Source organism: Acinonyx jubatus, chromosome D2 (genome assembly GCF_027475565.1).
Source record: "Acinonyx jubatus isolate Ajub_Pintada_27869175 chromosome D2, VMU_Ajub_asm_v1.0, whole genome shotgun sequence".
NCBI classification, from domain to species: domain Eukaryota; kingdom Metazoa; phylum Chordata; class Mammalia; order Carnivora; family Felidae; genus Acinonyx; species Acinonyx jubatus.
Window position 1 is genome coordinate 55214528 of NC_069393.1, and position 24209 is coordinate 55238736.

The following is a 24209-nucleotide window of genomic DNA, read 5'->3' on the forward strand; positions in this document are numbered from 1 at the left end:
TAGGAATGAAGGAAAACTTTGGAGCAAGGGCAGGCTCGGGGAAGAGGGGAACTTAGAGCCTTTCGGCCCGGGCCCTGTTGCTTTTCCTACAGGGGTGTCTTCTTGCTTCTTTCCTGCCAGCCCTCCTCCCACATCCCCAGCGCGGACCAGCTTCCCCGCGCACCCATCCCGCCCCTCCCCCGCTCCGTACCGGTGACCGCCGTCCTATGGGGCTATGTGGCCAGCACAGCCTTGTCACGTGGCAGCCCGCACAGGAGGAGCCTGGCGGGGGTTCAGAGGCTCAGAGAGCAGCGCCTCGCTGCTGCCGTTTCTCCCCAGCCGCGCCTCCCGCAGGGCCGGGCCTGCTCAGCCAATCAGCTGGCTTTGGGGCTGGGGATTGTGGGAGGAGGGCCCAAGCCCCGCTGGAGAAGCCGTTTAGGGTCGGTACCCCAGGAACCCGCCCTCTGGTCAGAGGGACGCTGGGTTGTGGCATTTCTCCAGCTGCTCCCTACAGGGAGAGAACCCATGGTGCCTAAAGTCTTGACCTCTGACCCTGGGGACGCCCAGCCCAGGCCTGCCCCAGCACCAACAGTCAGGGGGCAGCAAATTTTTAACTAGACACACTGATCATTAACAGGGTAGGAAGGAGTCCAAACTCAGCCTCGCGCAGGGGCAGAGACCAGCTGGGCTTCAGGCCTCTTGCAGAGATGCTGGGCCGTGGAGTCTGGTCTTCCCTGAGGCAGGGGCTGAGCAGGGGCTTGTCCAGGAAGGTGGGGGGCTGGGCCTCAGGAGAGGGAAGGAAGATGGACATTGCAGGCATCTACCCCCCTGTGACCACCCCCTTCACTGCCATCGCGGAGGTAGACTATGGGAAACTGGAGGAGAATCTACACAAATTGGGTTCCTTCCCCTTCCGAGGTAAGTGGGGCCTGTCCTCTGGGGGATTTGGGGGGAGATGTGGATGACCCCAATCTCCTCAGCCAGTGAGCTACAGAGACAGTTGGGTACCCCGGTGGTCCTTTATGGGAAAGGAGCAGGGGGCACTGGTCTGGAGTCAAGAGACAGGCCAGAAGCTCCTTGCTGCTTTGCAACCTTGACTGAATCTCACTGCCAAAGTGCCTTCTTAGAGCAGCATGATTGTGGGGATCAAACTAGATAATGGGTATAAAAGTCCTTGTCAACCAAACACTGTGCAGTTGGGAAGGCAGCTGGGGGTGTCACGTGGCAACTCGGCCAGTGGGTTCGTCCCCCTAAAAGCCGTGTTTGCCCACTCTCTTCTGGGCCAAGCCTCCCTTGGCAGAATTCCTGTTCTGGATCCCCTGACTCATGTCTCTCTTTACACGTGGATCTCCCCTCTCTGAGGCCTGGGACCAGACGTCTGTGACAGTCAACACACGACACAGCCACAGGCACAATAAATGAAGGAAAGAAGAAGTGGTCAGTTCCTCCCATCCTGCCCTGCCCACCCTCATCTATCACCCATGACGAGTCCCTGAGACAGTCATCTCATTAGCCCCATTTCACAGATGGGAAGCTGGCGCTCAGAATGACACAATCACTTGCCCAAGTTCCCCAGGTCTGACTGCAGGACCATACTTGGTTTCACTCCACTGCACTAACCACTGAATCACTAGACCAGACTGTTTCAACAAATAAAGTATGGTTGGCACCAGCTTTGGGAATGGAGAGGTTCTGACTGAGGCAGGGCAAGGGGGAAGGGAGTCTAGATTTAAATCACAGCTCTGCCACTGACTTAGCTTTGAGATAATCTTTCTAAACCCCACTCTCCCCATCTGACATGGGAGTAATAAGGTGTATATCATAGGATGGTGGGGAGAAAAATCCAAGAGAGTGCAAATGAAAGCATGCTATAAATAGTTAAAGGGTGGTATACATTAGAAGGTATTGATCCAGTGATAACAATTGCTAGAATGACAGCACCATTGGCATTGTGGGAAAAGCTGCTTTATGACAGTGACTGCTGGCCTGACTGAAACCCCATCCCAGTGCTGAGGTGATGCGACCCTTCCCTGGGGCACAATGAATGCCCTGTGGATGCCCACATTGAGCAGTGACACAAACTCTAAGTAAATTTCTACTTGGGCTCAGTTCACTGGGGCCTGAAAGTCTGGACCGAGGCCTGGGTCTTTTGAAGCAAACTGAGAATCTTGAATCTTTTATTTATTAAAAAAATTTTTTTAAGTAATCTCTACACCCAATATGGAGTTTAAACTCAGGACCCCAAGATCAAGAGTTGTATGCTCCACTGACTGAGCCAGCCAGGCACCCCTAGATCCTTGAATCTTAAGAGGAGGGAAGACAAGACTCTTCTTCACCTTCCAGGTTCAAGGACACCCGAGTGCAAGGGGTAGGGAGGGTGAACTTTGCATCCAGTGTCTGCCTGCTACCCAGAGAATCCACGGATACCCACAGGCTCTTCTCTGGACCCTTCCCTTCCTTCTGCCCACTCACCCACTCCTGCAGAGGGCATGGAGGTGCCCAGGAGCACAGGCTGCAGTGGATTTGGCAGGCCGCGGGCCACAGGTGCCCACTAACCTGTCTCCCGTGCAACCCATACAGGCTCCTGTTTCCACCTCATCTCTCTCTTACCCACACGCCAGGGAGGCAGTGGGCTGTGTAGAAGGAGCTCAGCATCGAGAGTGAGAAGGCCTGGATAAAAGTCCTGGTGTTGCTGGTTATGGAGAAATCACTGAACCTGCTTGGAGAAATCACTGAACCTCTCTAGTCTGATTTCCTCATTTTAGAATGGAAACTGAGCCACCGGGTTAATGCATTCCTCTCAAGGAGCTCAAAGTGGGAGGCCCTGGCACAAGGAATAGAGCCATAGGGTCCTGTCACTTCTCCCAGGACACAGCCAGAATGCCCAGGAAAGGAGCTGTGAGCAACTTTAGCTGTACAAACAATGTTTCTCTGGCCCTATCCGGGCCCCCAGGGCTGGCTCTGCAGCCCAACACTCAGGGGCAGAGGAAGAAGCCATCGCATACCACATAGCCAGGGCCTCCTGTGATAAGTTAAAGGTCCTCCAAAGAGGAGGTGGGAACCTACTCTTGATGAATCAGTGAACAGTTAAGAGATTCTTCTGGAAGGTATTGCCAAAACTGTGTAGCTCTCTATTTCTACTTGTTTTTGCATTGTTAAATTTTCCTGATTATATGAATAAAGAGTATCATTCTTAAATGAAAGTTATAACTAGAGACTGGAAGGTAAGATTGTTGCAGAGGGGCCATTTGGCTCTGAACTCACTCCCACAAACAACCTCAGAGATGAACTTTGAATTGTTATTTCCACATGAGGTTAGTGGATGACCACAGAGCTACTTCAGCAGGACTAGAGAGAAGATGTTACCCATAAAACTATGAGCTTGTATCTTATTCCCTTAGTATGTAGACTGGGGATATTATGGTACATATTGAAGCCGTTACTTTGTTAAATAAAATATTTTGCTTAAAAAAAAACAAACCCCACAGGGTAGGGGAACCTGGCTGGCTCAGTCAGAGGAGCACGTGACTCTTGATCTCAGGTCATCAGTACACTCATGTGTACACTCCACATTGAGTGTAGAGATAACTATATAAACAAACTTTTTTTAAAAAAATCACAATTTCTACAACCCTGTTTTGGTATTTCTTCACTTTAAAAAAGTGAAATATACTGAGGCACCCGGATGGCTCAGTTGGCAGAGCGTCTGACTTTGGCTCAGGTCATGATCTCACGGTTCGCAGGTTCGAGCCCCACGTCGGGCTCTGTGCTGACAGCTCAGAGCCTGGAGCCTGCTTCAGATTCTCTCTCTCTCTGCCCCTCTCCCTCTCATGCTCTGCCCCTCTTTCTCAAAAAAAATGAACATTCAACAAAATTTTTAAGTGAAAATTATTTTTAAGGAAAAAAATTTGTTTTGAGTAAAAAATATATTTTTTTAAATGTGTTATGTGCCTCTGGAAGAAAAATAGAGTGGCCCAGGCCTGTTTCTCCCCCCGAGATGCTCTGATATAATTTTGGATTGTGGGCCAGGCTTTCCATTCTCTGTACCCACAGAGAGCCTGGCCAGGTAGTCCACCTGCTCACAATCTAAACTGTGCCCTTTAACCAGGGCACATGGAGGAGGGGGGCACATTCTGGGTTTGCAGGTGCCTCACTAAGACAAGAGGTAGCAGCCCCCATCCTGGAATGGCCCCTGAGATCTGGGATCTGGTGAATCCCTCTATCCTGTCTGCTCTGCCTTCTCAACCCACTGCTTGTCTCCCCCCAGTTATGACCTCATGTTATTCTAGAATGAGCTCTTTCCTGGGCCCCTTTCCTTCTGGACTCTGCTTAGTTAAGGCGGTTGGGGCTGCAAATGGGGATGGGATGTGCTAAGCTGCCAGCAGGGGTGGACCTTGAATGGAAGGAGACACCTGTGTCAGGCAGCCAGGGATGGATGCCAGCCTGGCCAAGGGGGTCCTTCAGCCATGGTCAGTGGCTCCTGCCTCCCCCCACCCCCGGGGAGGGGGCACAGGAATAGAGAGGGAGAGAAACCAGAGATTGGAAAATAAGAAGGCTTGAGTTGCAGAATGGGTCTTAAGCAGAAGGTGGAAGAAACTCAGAATTGGGGAAGCTGCTTTTCCACTCACCTTGGGACTAGCTATCAGGTGGGAGACAGGACTTGGGCCTCAGGAAATGCCTACCAGGTTGGACATGAGGGATGCTGTGGCCTCTCACCCCCCCCTGCCCCCCCCCAACCACCTTCCTCACAATGGGGTTCATTGCTGAGGTGGGAGGGGCATCCTAGGAAGGGTACAGCTGGGGCCCTACCTGCCAGACAGCCTCTGGGAACCTACCCTTTCAAGCATGAACCATACCATCCGGGCTCCTCCACTCCCAGTGTGCTCTTAGCTCTGCCCGCCCAGCCTAGGGTCCTGGAGGCCTTCTTGGAGCTCATCCAGCAACCATCATGCAAGGTGGTGCTGGGGACTGCCCTCTTACTCGGAGGGGGAGGCCTCATGCTGTGGATTCAGAGGAAGAGGAGAAGGAAGGCATCCGCCGCGTCTGCACAAAATGTGCAGGAGCCACTGGAATGTCACAAAGCAAAGAATGAGAACTGGATTAAATCTCACTTTAGTCGCCTCTCCGAAGAGAAGCTGGCCTCCTGCAGCAGCACGGATGCCCCACCACCCGAGAGCAGCAGCGGAGAAGCCAGCACCACCATTCACATGGAGACTCTCACCACAAGGCAAAGAGAGGTGGGCACAACTCTGAGCCGGGAGTCCTTCACCAGCAAGCAGAGGACGTCTGGGGCCTCAGTGACCAAAGAGACCCACAAGGAGTCTGCAAAATCCTCGTCCATGGACGAGCCCACATGGGCCGCTGTGGCTGTCTGCACCAAGGAGATTGACACCCTAGGACAGCAGCTGGCTAATTCCATGTTGCAGCGTGCCATAGCTTACCAGAACTCAGGCCACCTGGAGTCCAGAGACGTCAACCAGGAGGAGCTGAAGGCCCTCGAGGAGGTGGAGTTGAAGCTGAAAGGGAATTTCCTCACTCAGCGGGAAGCCACCGTAGCTGGCACGAACCACACACACGCCATCCATGGCCACGGTCACTATGGACACCAGGGTCATCCGAACCACCAGAGCCACAGCCTGCCCAACCGCAGCCACCAGACCTACCACCCCTTTGAAGCCACCTAACCACGGATGGAGACACCCCTTTCCCCCAACAGGGCTGGCACACAATTGCAGGCCTGTTTTCTCTCCTGTGGCGAGATGGTGCCACCCAAATCCCTTCTTCCTGAAGGGCAGGCCCTGGGCCCCTTTGGCTCTGTGAGTACGGTCTGCCACAGAGGATGGCCCCCGATAGAGGGGGCGGGGGTGGAAGGAAGCGAAGCAGCTGAGACAGACTCGCAGGCCCCTGAAGACCCACCGGGAGAAGATAGAGGCAGAGCCCAGGAGCAGCTGAGAGCCCCACACTGATGCCGAACGCCTGGAACTGAGCCAATAAAGCCTTGTATACCCTCACTCTGGGTCTGGGGGCTCTGTGGCCAGCCTCAGCACTGGGAAGGGATATGGGGAGAGGCTTCCTGCCCCCAAAGTCCTCTTTGTGTGGGCCTTTATGCTAGGCTGATTCAAGACTCCGTAAATGAGAAAAAAAAAAAAAAAAAAAAAGTCCATAAATCTTCTCCGGGTCTCAGGTTCTGGGGGTTGGGCTGTCTCCAGGGAGCTCAGCACCCACCAATCTGCTATTGCCAGAGAAGGAGGAAGCAGCCAGGTGTGGGTGGTGGGGGGATAGACAGGCTTTCAGAAGCTCGTAAGAAAACTGGGATGTGGGTCTCCTGTCCTGTTTGGGGTCCTCTTCACCCTGCCTGCTGCTTCTCAAGTCGTGTGGCATCCTGCACTGCAGTGCCCTCCCCCTGCCCCCCCTGCTTCCCCCAGCCCACTGGGACGTGGTTAGTGCCTCCCACCACCTGCCTACAGAGCTCCTGTGCCCCATACTCTCCCTTCTTGTTTATGTTCTTAATGCCGGGGCTGCCGCTGATGCTAGTGCTACTAATTAATAGTATTACACATCGCTTCTCGGCCTTTTGGCTAAGATCAAGTGTAGTATTACTAGTAATTTTTTTTTCTTTTCCTATTCAGGCTTTAGTCTACACCATGCTGTGTGTTGTTACAGCAAGGCCCCATAAGGAAGGTTTTGCAGTGTCCCCGTTTTGCAGATGAGACATCTGAGGCTCAGAGGTGTCATTCGCCTGATAGGGCATAGACACTACGCGATGTTGTTGGAGGTGGGGCCCAGCTCTGCCCGACTCCAAAGCTCAGACCCCAAATCCCTTCCCTGTGCTGCCCCTTAGGCCAGTGCCCCGCTGTCCCCACACGGGTCTCCCTCACTCATGCTTATCCCTGCCCTCTTCCCCCATGTCCTGACACTCTCTGTGCCCTCCCACAAGCCTGGGACTCTCCCTGCCTCCTCTTCCTGGGTCTAAAGAAGCCGTTTCTGGGGCAAGGGATGATCTCCAGAGGGGCAGCTGTCTCTCCGGTGAAACTTGAGAGAGGTCAGCTCTACAGCACTGTCTAACCCCCCAATGACTCCTGTACATAGAAGTGTCCCATTTGCATCAATTGTGAACTTACCAGTGTTTCTCAGCCTGTTGGCCTCAACCTGTGGGAAGAAGGTCCCCCGAATCCTTGCAAAGGATGGAAAAATCTACAAACACCCTAAGTGTGGTCAATCATAAAATCATATGGGACATAATTGGAAGCACTTGAATATTTTTATTTTTATTTATTTTTAAGATTTTATTTACATTTTTATTTTATTTTATTTTAGAGAGAAAGCATGAGCAGGGGGGAGGGGCAGAGAGAGAGGGAGAGAAACTCTTAGGCAGGCTCTACCCTGAACCGATATGGGGCTCTATCCCGTGACCATGGGATCAAGACATGAGCCAAAATCAAGTGTCGGGACATTCAACCGAATGAGCCACCCAAGCACCTCTGAAGATTTTATTTTAAGTAATCTCCATACCCAGCATGGGGCTCGAACTCACAACCCTGAGATCAAGCGTCACATGCTCCAGGTGTGTCTGGGTGGCTCCATCAGTTAAGTGTCTGACTTTGGCCCAGGTCATGATCTCATGGTCTGTGAGCTCGAGCCCTGAATGGAGCCCCACGCCGGGCTCCATGCAGAGGAGCAGAGCCTGCTTGGAATTCTCTCACTCTCCCTGTCTCTGCCCCTTCCCCTCACTGTCTCTCAAAATACAAAAAAAAAAAAAAAAAAAAAAAAAAAAAAAAGAGTCACATGCTCCAGCGACTGAGCCAGCCAGGTGCCCAGTATTTGAATATTTTTAACATTACTAATAGTGACTTTATATAAATACTAATATACATATGCTTTAAAAATTTTTTTTTAACGTTTATTTATTTTTGAGACAGAGAGAGACAGAGCATGAACGGGGGAGGGTCAGAGAGAGAGAGGGAGACACAGAATCTGAAACAGGCTCCAGGTTCTGAGCTGTCAGCACAGAGCCCGACGTGGGGCTTGAACTCACGAACCCCGAGATCATGACCTGAGCCGAAGTCGGACGCTTAACCGACTGAGCCACCCAGGTGCCCCATACATATGCTTTAAATTTAAAATACTTCAGAACTTCATAACAGGGGTGCCTGGCTGGCTCAGTTGGTAGAGCGCACAACTCTTGATCTCAGGGTTGTGAGTTTAAGCCCCATATTGGATGTAGAGATTACTTTAAAAAAATAAATAAGGGAGCCTGGTGGCCTCAGTCCGTAGAGCATATGACTCTTAATCTCAGATCAGGGTCATGAGTTCAAGCCCCAACATTGGGTGTGGAGCTTACTTTAAAAATACAGTAATTAAATAAAAAATAAAAAGGTAAAATACTTTATGACAAAAATATTAATGGAAAAAAATGGGGTCTGTCATACTAGAAAATGTTGGAGGCTGCTAAATTAGACAAAAAGCAAGGGTGGTGAGGTATGGCTTCTGAAAGTGATTGTAAAAATGCATAAAATGCATGCGTTTATCTGGAAGATCTTGAATCCCTTATGAAAAGTTTATTGCATACAATTTCAGATTGGCTAATTAGGAATTTGGAATCTTTAAAGAAGTTTAAAACTGGCAAAATTCAACTAAAGTCTGCAAGTTAGTACCTTACCAGCGCTAATTCTCTGGTTCTGATCATTGTACTAAATAAATAGTAAGACCTTATCATTGGTGGAGGTTGGGTGAGGGAGGTGTGGAAATCCCCTGCACTATTTCTGCAACTTTTTTATTAATTTAAAAGTAGTTCAAAATGTCAAGGTTTTATTACAGTTGTGCCATAAGGAAAATGGCCACTAAGCCACCAACTCAAGTATATTCTCTTGGTAAGGAGATATGCATCCCCAGCCCCAAACACTCCTCTTCCCAGGCCGCTCTGGCTCCCTGGAGTGGCCAGCCTGACCATGGGGCCAAGAGAGAGTAGCCTCTGTGATGAGCCCCTTTGTCTTGCAGCTGGAGGGGACGGGAGAGGTTCCTGAGTGCGGCCTCCCCTCCACACCAGCCATCCTCCTCCACCTCAGATGGAAAGCTGCCACCCTTCTCATTTAAGGCTTGTGCACTTTCTCCTGACTCCATAGTAGTTACAGCTAACACGGCCGGCAGGCCGGGTTCTCATCCAAGCACTTTATACATAGTATCTCATTTGAGCCTCACAACAATGCTTTAAGGAGAGCACTAATACTCTCCCCATTTTTCACGTGAGGAAGCTGAGGTTTGGTTAAGCCGCGTGCCCAAGATCTCATAGCTGATCAGGGGCTGCACTGAGAGCTACACCCAGGTTCCTCTGAGTTCAGAACCGCTCCCTGTCTTCACTCCCCGACCCATCCGGGACCCTCGCCCTTCCACTCCTCCAGTCACCTTGCTGCACCAGCAGAGAGAGGCACATCGGGCCTGAAACTGGGCATCCCTCCAAGGAGAAGGAGGGGGCTCTCGGTGGCATCAGTTCACAGATTTCAGGGTGCTTTCTCTTACCTTTTCTTGTTCGGGCCTTTAACGTAGCCTTATAAGGTAGGATCAAAATGATTTTATTATCATCCCAGAGAAAAGGAAACAGGGACTCAGAGACCTGATATAACTAACTTCCTCAAAAGCCAGAGGGGAGTTGGGTCCAGTGCGTCCCCGACTCTGTGATACTCCCTCTTCCCTAGCCTGGCCTGGCCTCCTCCTCGGGAGTCAGGCCTGGGTCAGATGCTCCTTTACAGGAGACAAGGGAAAGGCCACCGGGAGTCTTGAGCACAGGGGCCTGCTTCCTGTCTGAGAGTGCAAGACCCAGCAGTCTTAACTGCTCAGGGGCCCGTGGCATGGGCCGCCAGAATGAAGCGGGACTTGGGAGTGAGTGGACATGGCTGAAGAAGCAGCTGGAGTAAGAACCGGGCTGGGCGGTGGGGGCAAGGTGGGGGCAAGCGGGCAGGGTTGGGGAGGGAGGGAGATGTCTTTGGCATTTGCACAGAGGGACTGGTGAAAGCCTGACCTCAGAATCCTAGTCAGAGGGTGCTGGTCCAGTCCTCTCCAGGGTTGGCAACTCAAGAGTGGGGGTGACCCACTGGGAAAGCACTAACACCGTTTGTACCGAGACAGAAGGAGGCTCCTGGCCTGACACGGAGAAATGGATCCTGAGGAGGCAGCACAACAGAAGCCAAAAACTATTTGCCTCAAGATGCTCCCTACAATATCACCAAGGCAAAAAGCTGGCAGGGGGTGGGATTGCTAAGTATCCAGTGAGCCATTCTGGCAGTCCACTGAGTGGAATCTAATGGTGTAGCGAACAGCATGGAAAAAGGTTTGTGGTGAAAAGTTGACTCTACATCACATTGTGTCCCTTAAGGATGACTCACGGGAACAGTCTCTCTTGGTTCCGATGCCAGGAAACTGTGTGTTTCCCCCGGGCAGCTGCTTTGCTTTTATCTGGAGTTCTGCATATCTGTCAGCTGATCACATTTCCCTTTTAGCTCGGACTGTCAGGAAGCTCCAAATCAAAATGATGGCCCATCTTCCTCAATGGTGCAGCGGGGATTTTGTATTGTAGATCAGTATCGCCTCCAGCTTTCTTTTCATTCCTTTCTCCCAAGCAGTCTCCTGTTTATTAATAGTCTCGCCGTGCCGTATGCTGTATTTGTCATCTATTTAAGAACAGTGGTTTGAGGATGGACTGGAATAGAGAGGAGGAAGAAGAGGGTAGAGAGAGTTAAATGAAAAAGCGGAGAGGAGGATGGTTTTACTAACCTTCCCTTCGGATTCAGTCAAACAGCATCAAATCTCCTGGTCTCTCATGGATTTATAAAAAAGAGTTGACACCTTACCTGGTGATGTTAGAAACTTCTCACATGATCAATAAAACAGGAAAACGTGTTTTCACCCACTTTCAACCCACTTTTCACCCAGAAAAGTGGCAAATATTAATTCTGACAATACCCGGTGTTGACACGGATGAACACTAACAGACTCTTCTATGTGCTGATGGGGTATGAACTGGCTAATGAGAGAGATGTTTGGCATGTGAAAATGCACATACGTGTGACGCAGCAATTACAAACCTAAAGAAACCGTGGAGAAGCTCAGACATGGGCACAGAAGACTGTAGAACATGTTTGTTTCAGCATTGTTTGTAATAGCAAAACTAAGGAAACATTCTAAGTGTCCTCGAAGGGAAAATGAAAAGTAAATTGTAGTCTGACTTCAAATAGAATATTCTGTAGCCGTTAAAATGAATGAATCAGACCTGTGCACTGCTATGGACAAAGCTCACAGCATAATCGTGAGCAAAAATAGCAGACTGCAGAAGCTTGTATGATCTTGATTCCATTTCTATACAGTTTAAAATGGCCACAACTGTTATATGTTGTTTATGGGTCCATATGTATGTCTTAGGGTATAAGACTTGAGTGGGAACAATAGCACCTGAGTCAGGACGGTTAGAGGAGGAAGAAAAACGTGATAGGGGAGGGTTGCCATGACTGTTGGGTACACACCTGTGGGTTACATTATCATCGATTCTTTGGGGTATAGCTGACACATTTCATTAACACAAAGAAAAACGGTGTGGACACTGTGACCGCAACTGGGTGAAACATTCTGCCTGCCTCAGGACAAAGATGAGAAGGAGACACGCGCAAAGCTATGGTGTTGGGGAGGTAGGAACCTGTGTGAGTGTAACACCAATATCCTGGTTGTTCATCAGGCTTCGTGGTGCAGGGCTCCAATGGCGAGTTCCCCTTCCTGACCAGCATCGAGAGGCTGGAGGTGGTGAGCCGAGTCCGCCAGGCCATGCCCAAGGACAAACTGCTGCTAGCTGGCTCTGGCTGCGAGTGTGAGGCCACAATGCTCTGGGCCCTAGGGGTACTTGGGGGTGCCTGGGGTGGGAAGCCAGGCTCCTTGGCCCTGGGGCTGGTTCAGCCTGCTGGTTCCTTCCCTTCTGCCCCCCTTGCTTGCCCCAGGTCCTAGCCCTGCCCTTCCGCCTCCTGCTCTCACCCTCCATGGTCTACAGGGAAGACTCCCTCTTTCCTCCTGCAGCCACTCAAGCCACGGTGGAGATGACTGTGAGCATGGCCCAGGTTGGGGCTGACGCTGCCATCGTGGTGACTCCTTGCTTCTATCGTGGCCGCATGAGTAGCGCCGCCCTCATTCACCACTACACCAAGGTAGGGTGTGAGGGTTGGGAATGGGTTTGGGGCCTGGGACCAAGGGAAGGCTGGACGAGGAGAGGAGACTGCCTGGGGAGAGGAGACAGAGAGGCCAGGGGCCAAGGGGTGAGCCTACTTCCATGAATGACACCTGTGGGACGGGAGGGATGCCCCCAGGCGCTAGCCGCCACCTGGTGCCGGGCCACTGGCCCGGCCACACTGTGTTGCTGTTTCCTCCCCTCTCAGATGGTCGGAATGATGGTGTCTTCCTCACAGGGTTGTTGTGAGGACTAAGTTCCATCAGAATATAGAGGACTTAGAACTGAGCTTGGCACACAGAAAGCACTCATGAAATATTACTCATCAATTGCTTACAAGCAGGGCACGTGGCACTGTGACTTCTAGTCCAGGAGGTAGGCCTGTCCAGGGGCCCCGTAGCGCCCCAGGCCCGGAGCTGGTGGTGGTGGGCTGGTGGCGGGCCTGGGGCAGCTGCCCTCTGCCTCTCCCCTCTTCTCTGCCTCTCGCAGGTCGCTGACCTCTCCCCGATTCCTGTGGTGCTCTACAGCGTCCCAGCCAACACGGGGCTGGACCTGCCGGTGGATGCGGTGGTCACGCTTTCCCAGCACCCAAACATCGTGGGCATCAAGGACAGTGGTGGCGATGTGAGTGGCAGCAGCTCCTGGCTGGGGCTCCTTCCTCTTCTCCTGTGCTAGCGACTTCAGGGCAGCTCTGGAACCCGCTCCAGTCCTGGGCTCCTGTTTGGGTTCTTTCCATCGTGTGGGCTCTCTGGGGCTTTGTCTGAGTTCTGGGGCGGCTCTCTGGGGCCTGGGCTCTCCTCCCACCCTCACTCAGCCCCCCTCTCCGTTGGTGTTGAGGCTCTGGGTGCAGTTCTCACCCGGGTTTGCTGTTGCAGGTGACCAGGATGGGGCTGATTGTTCACAAGACCGGGAGGCAGGATTTCCAGGTGTTGGCTGGATCGGCTGGCTTCCTGCTGGCCAGCTATGCCGTGGGTAGGCCTCCCGCCGCTCTCACACCGTCATGGGTGGTACACCCAGGACCTGTGCCCACCCACCCCCACCACGCTGGGTGTGCTGGGAGAAACCATGCAGACTGCGTCTGGGTCTTCAGGGGGCCCTTTGCCAGCCTGTCTGCTTGGAAACCTCAGAAGTCTCAATATTGGGTGCTTATGAGTGACCTTGGGCAGAAGAGGGTGGCTCTGTACCATCCTTGGTCTGTAGCAGGGATGCCTGCTGTTCTAAGTCCTGAGCTCGGTGCTTCGGAAACAGACTTAGCTCCTCTGATCTCACCTTGTAAATCATTCTCTGAGGACACAGGCCTTGGGGCCTCTCCTCTCATCCAGGAGTCTGGCTCCCTCTCACCTGGGTGCTAGGCCGGAAGGAATTGTCAGACCTGTAGGAATGGGCCAGAGACCTTCAGCTGCCTGATTCTGTTCCAGTTCAAGGTCCCGGGAATGTCACCATTGGACCAAATGAGCTTGTGTGTTGTGGGTCAAGGTGCTTGGGTTCGGGTTGGTTTTAAGCCCTCAAGGGGGAGGAGAAGAAGCATTTTCTCCCTTCGGCTGAAGCCCCAGCAAGTGCAGATCTGAGTTACTTTTCTGGTGCTGCAGAGGGCAATGCCCATTCCTTTTTTCTGGTCTCCACAGACTTTGGCTTATTGTCTAGGACCTTGCACGTCTCTCCTCTGCCACGTCACAGTCTCTAAAGAGCAATGGCAGAAGAGGGGACCGATTGAAGCCTCGTTCCTGAGGGGGGCAGCTGGAAAGAGCACAGGCTCTGGAGGCTCAGGGATGTGAGTTGGAATCTCAGCTCTGCCATGTACTGGGTACCGCCCGGCAAGGTGTTCAACCTCTCTGGGCCTGAACTTCTACCCTCTAAAGCAGGGGGGTGTTACAAGAATTTGAGAGCATTGGCCCCGTGTCTGCATAGTGCCTGGCACAGAGTGGGGATCAGTAAATGGCAGCTATATAAGCTCATTCCAAATTTCTCACTCTCCAGTCTTGAGGCCACTCCTAACTAGACTTAGAATCACATCCCAGGCTGGCAGAGTGGCAGGGCCTCCTGAGATCACAGCCAGCCCGTTTTCATTGCCCAGATAAGAACAAAGAGGACCGGGAGGTCTATGACTTGTGCAAGTTCATGCAACCAATGGGAGGAAATGCCTGGTCTCCTGACTGTGTCCAGAGCTCTTTCCACTGCCCCCCACCCCCAGCACTGTCCCAGGCTGAATTCACTGGGGGGAATAAGATTTCAGAAGAGCAAAGGCTTCCCATCCACTCCACCCCCTTCCGGCACGGATGAGTCAGGGGGCTATTAGAGGATCATGGAGGTGTCAAGTGGCAGGTGGGACTTTACTCTGGGAGGTGTATTGGGGGGGGGGGGGTGCATGGAAGGAACTGTTCTCAGGTTAGCCTCAGGCTGTGTTCCCTGACCTTCAGCCTGTGGGATTCTACTTCAAATATGCTGGCAGCTTTTCTCTCTGGAAATCTGTTCTCTGTGGACTCACAGAGCATGCCTTTGACATGGCCGGCCAGTGGCACAGAAATCCACATCCTCTCTCCCCAGAATAAGGGGTGCTGGGGACCAGGGTCTGACATTGTCTGTGAGAAGAGGCTCTGGCTGATGTTCTGCATCTTACTCTGGGGCAGGAGCTGTGGGGGGCGTGTGTGCCCTGGCCAATGTCCTGGGGGCTCAGGTGTGCCAGCTGGAGCGACTCTGCCTCACAGGGCAATGGGAAGATGCCCAGAAGCTGCAGCACCGCCTCATTGAGCCAAACACTGCGGTGAGTTCCCAGCCAATGGCCCCAAGGCACGGGGGGGGGGGGGGGGGGGCGGTGTCTGTGTCCTCACTGGAGCAGGAGCCAAGGCAGGCACAGGGGTCCCCACTTAGCCTCTTCTTTCAGAAAGTCCTTTTAGAGAATATCCCAGTGTGGGAACTCCTTGTGCCTCTCCAGAAAATCATGACTTCAGACAAAGTTGAGCCCTATTGGTTGCATTGGAATTCATCTAGGGTGCTAGTTAAAATTCTAATCCTTTAGGCCCAGGAATAAGCCTTGAAACAAACATCTTGGCTGATTGTGGTGACATAAGTAATCCCGGGACCTTGCTTAGAGATGCACTGCCTAGAAAGAGTGAGCCATGGGCCTTTCCATCAGCTTTATAAAGGGCCAAATCCTGGAAAACAGAATGATTGGGAATCAAGGAGTTGGAAGCCTGGAGGCATTCAGAGCCCAGATTTCCCAGGAGAGTTTTGTCTTCAAACAGTCTATTTCTAAGGCATCTGGGTGGCTCAGTCAGTTAAGCATCCGACTCTTGATTTCAGCTCAGGTCATGATCTCATGGTTTGTGAGTTTGAGGCCCGCATCAGGCCTTACCCTGAAAGCATGGAGCCTGCTTGGGATTCTCTCTCTCTCCCTCTCTCTCTCTCTGGCCCTCCCCTGCTCACACTTGCTCATGCTCTCACTCTCTCTCTCTCTCTCCAAATAAATAAACATTTAAAAAAATCTATTCTGCAGTCAGACGGTGTACCCCAATTCCATATTGGGCAAGTCAAGGAGAAGAGCCAAGGTGGAATGCCTGTCAAGAGCCAGGCAGTGCTGTTCAGAGCCACACTGGAGTCTGAGGCAGGAAGGAAAATGTGTGTTCCTATAGACATGTTTATATATATTTTTTATTTTATTTATTTTATTTTTTAAATGTTTTATTTTATTTTTGACAGAGAGAGACAGAGACAGAGACAGAGACAGAGACAGAGCATGAGTGGGGGAGGGGCACAGAGAGAGGGAGACACAGCATCTGAAGCAGGCTCCAGGCCCTGAGCTGTCAGCACAGAGCCCAACACGGGCCTCAAACTCACAGACCGAGAGATCATGACCTGAGCTGAAGTCAGACGCTCAACCAACTGAGCCACCCAGGCGCCCCTCTATATTTTAAATTAAACTTTTAATTATGAAATAACTGTAGATTCAGATGAAGTTGTAAGAAATAATACAAGAGAGTCCATGTACCTGTCCTCTAGTTTCCCTCAATGGGACATCTCACAAAATTAAAGTACAATATCACAACCGGGATTTTGACATTGGTACAGTCAAGATACAGAGTATTTTTATCACCAGAAGGATCTCTCATGTTATGTTTTTATGGTTACATCTACTCACCTCCTACCTCCATCCTGTCCTTAACTCCTGGCAACCACAAATACGGTCACTGTTTTTATTGTTTTGTCAGCTCAAGACTGCTATGTGAATGGAATCAGAGTATATAACCTTTTTAAAAAAAAAAATGTTTATTTATTTATTTTTGAGAAAGAGAGAGCATAACGGAGGAGGGGCAGAGAGAGGGAGACAGAATACCAAGCAGGCTCTGAGCGGTCAGCACAGAGCCCTACGTGGGGCTCAAACCCATAAACCGCGAGATCATGAGCTGAACTAAAGTTGGATGCTTAACTGACTCAGCCACCCAGGCGCCTCAGAGTATATAACCTGTTGCAATTGGCTTTCCTCACTCAGCATAATTCCGTGCAGATTCAAAGTTGTTGCCTGGGGCAATAGCCCATTCCTTTTTATTGATGAATAGTGTTTCATGGTACAGCCATACCATAGCTTGTGTAACCATACACTTGTTGAAGGACAACTAGATTGTTTCCAGTTTGGGACCATTTTTTTCTATTTTATTTTTTTTTAATGTTTGTTTATTTTTGAGAGATACAGAGTGCAAATGGGGGAGGGGCAGAGAGAAACACAGAATCTGAAGCAGGCTCCAGGCTCTGAGTTGTCAGCACAGGGCCGGACTCAGAGCTCGAATCACAACTGTGAGATCATGACCTGAGCCGAAGTCAGACACTTAACTGACTGAGCCACCCAGGCGCCCCAGTTAGGGCCTATTAAAAGTTGCTGTGAACATTCATGTACAAGCTTTTGCGTGACCATAAATTTTCATTTTTCTGGGATAAATACACAGTTGGTAGGTCATATGATGATTGCATGTTTAGTTTTTTAAGAAACTACCAAAATGTTTTTCGGAGTGTTTTACATTTATATCAGTGTAAATGTATGACTGACTCATTTTCTCTGCATCTTTACCAGCTTTAGGCACTGTGACTACTGTTTAAAACATTTTAGCCATTCTGATAGGTGTGTTGTAACACTTCATTGTGCTTTCAATTTGCATTTCTCTGATAGCTAATGCTATTGAACATCTTTTCATGTATTTATTTGCCACCTCTATATCTTCTTTTTGTCCTGTCCCACCATCTGTATATCTTCTTTAAAAAATTTTTTTTCAATATTTATTTATTTTTTGAGAGAGAGAGAGAGAGAGAGCGAGCAGGGTGGGGCAGAGAGAGAGGGAGACACAGAATCTGAAGCAGGCTCCAGGCTCTGAGCTGTCAGCACAGAGCCCAACATGGGGCTCAAACTTACAAACCATGAGATTATGACCTGAGCCGAAATCAGACACTTAACCGACTGAGCCCCGCCTGAGCCCCAAGCACCCCTATATCTTCTTAAATTAAATGTCTGTTTATGTCTCTTGCCTATTTTATGATTGGATTTTTTTTTTTTTTTTTTTACTGTTGAATTTTGGAAGTTCTTTCTTTATATCTTTTAGATACCAGTCCTCTGCGAGGTATGTGGTTTGCAAATATTTTCTCCGAGTCAGTAGCTTGTCTTGTCATTCCTTTTTTTTTTTTTAAGTTTGTTTATTTTGAGAGAGAGAGAGAGAGAGAGAGAGAGAGAGAGAGGATCCCAAGCAGGCCCTGCACTGTCAGCAAAGAGCCTAACATGGAGCTCAAACTCACGAACCATGAGATCATGACCTAAACCAAAATGAAGAGTCAGACACTTAACCTCCTGAGCCACCCATATGCCCCTTGTCATTCTCTTAACAGGTTTTTTTGCGGGACAAAAGTTTTTAATTTTGATGAAGTCCAATTTATCAATATTTTTATTTGTATTTATGCTTTTAGTGTCAACCCTAAGAAGACTTTTCCTAGCACTAGATGGTGAAGATTTTCTCCTGTTTTTCCTAAAAGTTTTATAGTTTTACAAGTCCATGACCCATTTTGAGTTAATTTTTGTATGATGTGTGAGACTTAGGTGGAGGGTTTTGTTTTGTTTTGTTTTGTTTTTCTTTTCACTTCTGGATATTCACTTGCTCCAATACCATTTATTGAAAAGATGGTCTTTCTTCCATTGAATTACTTTTGCACCTTTGTCAGAACTCAGTTGGGCATATTTGTGTGGTTCCATTTCTGGGTTCTCTGTTGCTTCCATTATCTATGTCTATTTATTCCTCTGTAAAACCATACAAAATTATTCTAAAGTTTATATGCAAAGGCCAAGGAATTAAAAACTAGCTAAAACAATTTTGGGAAAAAATAACAAAGTGGGAAGAATTAGTCTACTGATTTTAAGATTTAAAAAAATTTTTATTTTATGTTTATTTTTGAGAAAGAGTGTGTCAGAGTGTGAGCAGGGGAAGGGCAGAGAGAGAGGGTGACCCAGAATCTGAAGCAGGGTCCGAGCTGTCAGCACAGAGCCCGACGTGGAGCTCGAACCCACGAACCATGAGATCATGACCTGAGCCGGAGTCAGACGCTTAACCGACTGAGCCACCCAGGCGCCCTTGATTTTAAGATTTATTATATACCTACAGTAATCAAGTCTGTGTGGTTTTGCAGAAGGTATTGAATTTTGTCAGATGCTTTTTCTTCATTGATTGATATGATCATGTGATTGTTTTTCCTCTTAGGCTGCTGATACGGTGAGTTACATGGATAATTTTCTAATATTGAACCAGACTTGCACTCCTGGAATAAACCCCACATAGTCATGGTGTGTAACTTGTTCATATGTTGCTGAGTTACATTTGCTAATTCTTAGTTGAAGATTTTTCTGTCTATGCCATAGGAGATATTGGTATGTAGTTTTCCCCCTTTTTTGGCACTTTGTCTGATTTTGGTATCAGGGTAATAATAGCGTCATAAGTTGACTGGGAAGTATTCCCTCCTCTTCTGTTTTCTGGAAGGCACTGTGTACAATTGGTGTTAAATCTTCTTTAAACATTTTTTACAATTCTCCAGTGAGGCCATCTGGACCTCGAAATTTCTTTTGAGGGGAGGTTTTTAAAAGTACAGCTCTGCCCTTGGCCTCCACTGACACCTCCCTGACCTGAAGGGGTAGGGATGCTTCCTTATTGCTTCTCACCTGGCCTCCACTGACTTTGCAAATATGTCTGGGGAGAGTGGCTTCCTTAAGTGTGGGCGGTGGTGTGAAAAGTTCTGACTTTCCTCCCTGGGCCTCTGCTGAAAACATCTGTTGTGGAGGGGGTAACGTGGGGGGTAGAAGTTCTGGCTCCCAATTCAACCTTTGCTAGCCTGGGTGGGGGTAGGGCTATAGTTTTTTTCTGGGGTACTTGGCTGGAGCAGACTGGTGATGGCCTAAAAGTTTTCCATCTTGCTGGGCTGCAACTTCTTGGTCCTTGGCTTGAGTGAACAGGCTTTTTTGGGAGCTTTTATTATCTGTACCCATTGAATGCATTTCAGCATTGCCGGCTGCTTCAACTTCAAGTGGAGGCCAGGGAACTTACTGCTGTGTTCCTTGGGTCCTGAAGTCCCTAGTTCATCTTCTTTCTCTCTACCTTTTGGAGTCTCATGTTTGTTTTTATATAATGTCCAAGGTTTTTTAGTTATATTTGTTGGGAGGAATAGGGCAAAGTACATTTATTCCCTCTTCCTGAAAGTGGAAACTCTAAGTTTCTTTCTTTCTTTCTTTCTTTCTTTCTTTCTTTCTTTCTTTCTTTCCTCTTTCTTTCTTTCTTTCTCCCTTCCTTCCTTCCTTCCTTCCTTCCTTCCTTCCTTCTTTCCTTCCTTCCTTCCTTCCTTCCTTCCTTCCTTCCTTCTTTCCTTCCTTCCTTCCTTCATTTCTTTTCTCCAGCCCTGAGATCAAGAGTTGTAGGCTCTGAGCCAGCCCTCTAAGTATTTTTCTAAATGGTACTCCTTCCCTGTAGAACATTAAACTATTTGAAAAAAATTTTGAAAAATTAAAAAGTAAGTATATTAAAACATCCTTCTTCTAGTTTTAAGTATTATATATATTAAAAACATAATTTATTATAATTTTACTTTCCCAGCTTGAATGGAAACAACCTCATCAAAAATTTGTTTTTCTGCATCTACTCCTAGAAAAAAAAAAAAATGAACCAATGAAAAATGCACAACACATGTATAGAAGGGCCCGCGTTTGCTTTTGCCTCAGGTTACAGGTGGCAGGGCATGGGTCTGTTGGATCTGGTCTTTGTTTAAAACATTGACACTTTGTTCATTTATGGATTTTTTTTCTTGCATCGGTTTTGATTTTTAAAAAAATATGGCACTAAATATTACTTACCTTGATGACCGATTTCTTTGGCATTCCCTTAAGTTTTGCATCTGAGCTGGTAGTCCCAGGCTAAGCGGGTAATGTTTTGTTTGGGTAAAGTGGGGGCTGGGCTCTAGATCTCCCTCACAGCTTATAGGTTTACCTCCAAGGGGCAGATTCACTCAGAGTTAGAGAAGGGACAGCTGGGGAGGCAAGCACGAGTCTCCTGAATGTGACGGTCCTCCTGGGATAGGACAGTCTATTCAGAGGGTGGAAGAACTGCAGAAGTGAGGGCCATCAGGGAACACACTGTCCTTTGTGTACTGGACATGCCACTGGGGTGGGACCTCTGCTCTCCACTCCCACCCACCTGCAGGAGAGTCGGTCCCAGAAGCTGCATTCCCCCAGGACAGGAAAAGGGGTAACTTTTAGGTCTCCTGGGATCGGGTCTCACAGTGGCATTTTTCTCGTATGACTCTTGTGACGTGGGGTCGGTGTTGTCCTCTCCCTCGTTCTACAGATGAAGCAGCGGGCGGCCCCTTGGGAAGAGAGGATGTGTGCTGCCGTCCTAGCTCTCTGCATGCCATCCTGCCTTACTCTCCACTCTGTGCCTCCTCCTGTGCCAACTCTGGGCACACACTCAGGAATGCCTGGAACACCTTTCTGCTGCCTGGGCTGTGGGCTCAGCCACCCCAGGAGCGGCTTGATGTCACCCTATTGCCCTGCTTGAACACAATGTCCTTCCTCCACCTTCCCACCCAGCTGGCCTCCTGCCCTGGCTATATTTAGGACTTTCCATGCTCTTTACACACCAAAGCATTCAATTCTTTCTGTGGGTCTGAGGAGGGGGCAACTCTGAGATCTTATACACCTATGGTGGACGAAGACTTTTTTCTAGGTACTTCTTGTTTCTATCCTCTCTCCTAGGTCTTTCCCACCCTGCTCAGGTTTTGGGTGAAAAGCCCAGGTTATTGGAACATCATGGCTGAGGCCAGGCTTAGGAGGAGGGTGGCTTGTCACTCATTCCAAGAAAAAATTCCCTGGCGTCGAGCGGTAAATAGTTACTAGTCAGTCATTCATCAGTGGCTCTCAACTTTTTTACCCCAAGAAACCCCTTTTATTATTTTACCCTTCGTGAAGCCCACCCTTCTAAGGTTTTAACTTCCCTTCAAATAAAACTTTATTAAGTAATGATTACATTCTTAGTTTTTGGGTAGTCAAAGAGTCTTCTAACACTTCTGATCAGCATGAAATAACCAGTTGCTATGCCAAAAGCCAGGAAGCTCGATAATTCATTTTCTGTAAGACCCCATGCATGATTTTAAGTTATGACAATAGCTTTAGGTCCCTCATGACAATGGGTAACACTTTAGAGATCATGTTGTCCAGCCCCCTCATTTTTTTAGACAGAACTTGCTCAGATATAGTAAGTTCGTGATATAAGGTTACACAGTGAAACTTGTCAGGGCAACTGATGCGTTGTTTTTCAGAGTTGGGGTCAGCGAGGCGCTATGGGTGGGTGGGGGTCCCTGCTGCAGGGCCAAAGTCTGGACTATGCCTAAAGTTCTCACACACCCTTCCCCTTCCTGACTCCCAGGGCACACCAGGCCTGGGAACTGGTTCCTGGAACCTGGGCTGCAGACCTGTGATGATCTAGTGCCCAGGCCCAAAGTATTGCTATCTTCTTGCATCCCAGCTTGATGACCAAATGCCACTTTTCTCCCCAATGGGGTGGATTTTACCCCTAAAACCAGAGGAGGTGACTTCCTTCCTTAATCTGAATTTTTGGTATCGTGTTCTCTACTGCTGACCTGCCTTCTGGTCTCTCAATCCGGATTTCCAATCTACCCTGGTGTCACAGATTTGATAAAGTTACTTTACAAAGGGGGGCGCCTGGGTGGCTCAGTCAGTTAAGCGACAGACTTCGGCTCAGGTCATGATCTCTCAGTTTGTGAGTTCGAGCCCCGCATTGGGCTCTGTGCTGACAGCTCAGAGCCTGGAGCCTACTTCAGATTCTAAGTCTCCCCCTCTCTCTACCCCTCCCCTGCTCACCCTCTGTGTCTCTCTGTCTCTCAATAATAAATAAACGTTAAAAAAAAAAAGTTACTTTATGAGGGGAGGAGGGTGGGAACCTTAACTTTCTGAGAGTGACACGTGTCTGGATCCCAGACATGTGTGGGCAGGGATTCCCCAGTTTCTTCTAACAGGCCCTGCTTCACAGGTGACCCGGCGCTTTGGGATCCCCGGGCTGAAGAAAACCATGGACTGGTTTGGCTACTACGGAGGCCCCTGCCGCGCCCCGTTACAGGAGCTAAGCCCCACGGATGAGGAGGCGCTGCGTATGGATTTCACCAGTAATGGCTGGCTCTGAGAGCAAGGAGAGGACATGCCTGGCCTGAGCTCATCTCATCTTCCTGCCTTGTACCTGGAGCTGAAGAGGCACATGGGCCTGTTTCCCTAGTTCAGCCTTGCAGGTAGCCTCTGACCAGGCTCTGCTGTGCACACCCACTTCCTATTTTCATAGTCCTATGACTGCTGGCATTTGTATCCTGAACTCTGGCTCTCTAGAGACCTTCAGTCTGGGAAGGAGCAAGTGCTTTCCTGTGCCCCAGGACATGTGACTAGGAGCCAGAGGGGAAGAACGGGCGGGGGGGGGGGGGGGGGGCAACCAGGTGAAAGGAAGGTCATGTATCTTACTGATGGGAAGACCGCTGAGACTTGGGGTATACACCTGAGCCCAGCACATGCAGCACAGAGCCCGGGCTATTCTTAAGAACCCAAGTTCTGACTCCTTCCAGGGAAAGTGGTGGGTTAGGAAACCTGATCAGAAAAGCACCACTAGCCTTTGAAATCCAACCCCACCCCCACCCTGTCTGCATTCCAGACACAGCGCTCTTTCCTAAACCCATTTTGATCATCTCATATTCTTATCTCTAGCCTTGATCTTAACTAGAGAGCACAGACCCGGCCCAGTGACTTACCAGAATTGGTAAATAATGACACCTGGTGGATAAATGTTACATTCTAGGAGACTTCTAGCTAACCTAGGTCTGAAACATTAGGGAAGAAGACTTGGCCTGAGACCTGGCCATCCTCTTGCCTGTAGGCACTGTGCTTTTATTGTTAAAAATAATATTTTGTTCTTGCAATAAAGTTGAGTAAGTTAAAACAGTGTGGCTATCAGGTCACGATCTTGTGGTCCGTGAGTTCGAGCCCCGCGTCAGGCTCTGGGCTGATGGCTCAGAGCCTGGAGCCTGTTTCCGATTCTGTGTCTCCCTCTCTCTCTGCCCCTCCCCCGTTCATGCTCTGTCTCTCTCTGTCCCAAAAATAAATAAACGTTGAAAAAAAAAAATTAAAAAAAAAAAAGTGTGGCTATGTAAAAATTGACACTTCACTGCTAAGCAAGCCTTAGGTTTCCTGCCTAAGATGTCAAGAACCTTCCTAGAGGCAATTTAACTTTTTTTAAGTTTATTTATTTTTGAGAGGAGAGGAAGCGTGTGGTGGGGAGGGACAGAGAGGGGGGAGGGACAGAGGATCTGAAGCAGGCTCTGCACTGACAGCAGAGAGCCCAGATGTGGGGCTTGAACTCAGGAACCATAAGCCAAACTCAGGAACCTGAGCTGAACTCTGACACTTAACTGACTGAGCCACCCAGGCGCCCTGAGGCAATTAAACTTGTCAAGGCCTTCTCAG

The 24209-nt window shown here is 49.3% G+C and overlaps 2 protein-coding genes and 1 pseudogene across 7 annotated transcripts; all 3 read left to right on the forward strand.

Moving 5' to 3' along the window:
- Positions 1 to 278: 278 nt before the first annotated feature.
- On the forward strand, positions 279 to 23687 carry HOGA1 (4-hydroxy-2-oxoglutarate aldolase 1). 6 transcript variants are annotated; one of them, XM_027062758.2, is made up of 8 exons: positions 323 to 897; positions 11702 to 11830; positions 12034 to 12161; positions 12671 to 12805; positions 13057 to 13153; positions 14809 to 14942; positions 15675 to 15796; positions 22738 to 22867. In XM_027062758.2, exons 1-8 carry the CDS (start codon positions 687 to 689, stop codon positions 22739 to 22741), a joined length of 960 nt encoding a protein of 319 aa, XP_026918559.1. In that variant the 5' UTR covers positions 323 to 686; the 3' UTR covers positions 22742 to 22867. The 6 variants fall into 6 exon arrangements, with proteins under 6 accessions (XP_026918560.1, XP_026918558.1, XP_026918556.1 ...); XM_027062757.2 differs by lacking the exon at positions 13057 to 13153 and having other exon boundaries at positions 298 to 897; positions 22738 to 23687; XM_027062755.2 differs by lacking the exons at positions 15675 to 15796; positions 22738 to 22867 and adding an exon at positions 21037 to 21710 and having other exon boundaries at positions 305 to 897.
- CD2H10orf62 (chromosome D2 C10orf62 homolog) lies at positions 915 to 5990 on the forward strand. Its single transcript, XM_015062962.3, has one exon. The coding sequence runs from the start codon at positions 4548 to 4550 to the stop codon at positions 5661 to 5663; it is 1116 nt and encodes a 371-aa protein (XP_014918448.2). The 5' UTR covers positions 915 to 4547; the 3' UTR covers positions 5664 to 5990.
- LOC113600409 (uncharacterized) lies at positions 6538 to 6667 on the forward strand (annotated as a pseudogene).
- Positions 23688 to 24209: the final 522 nt, after the last annotated feature.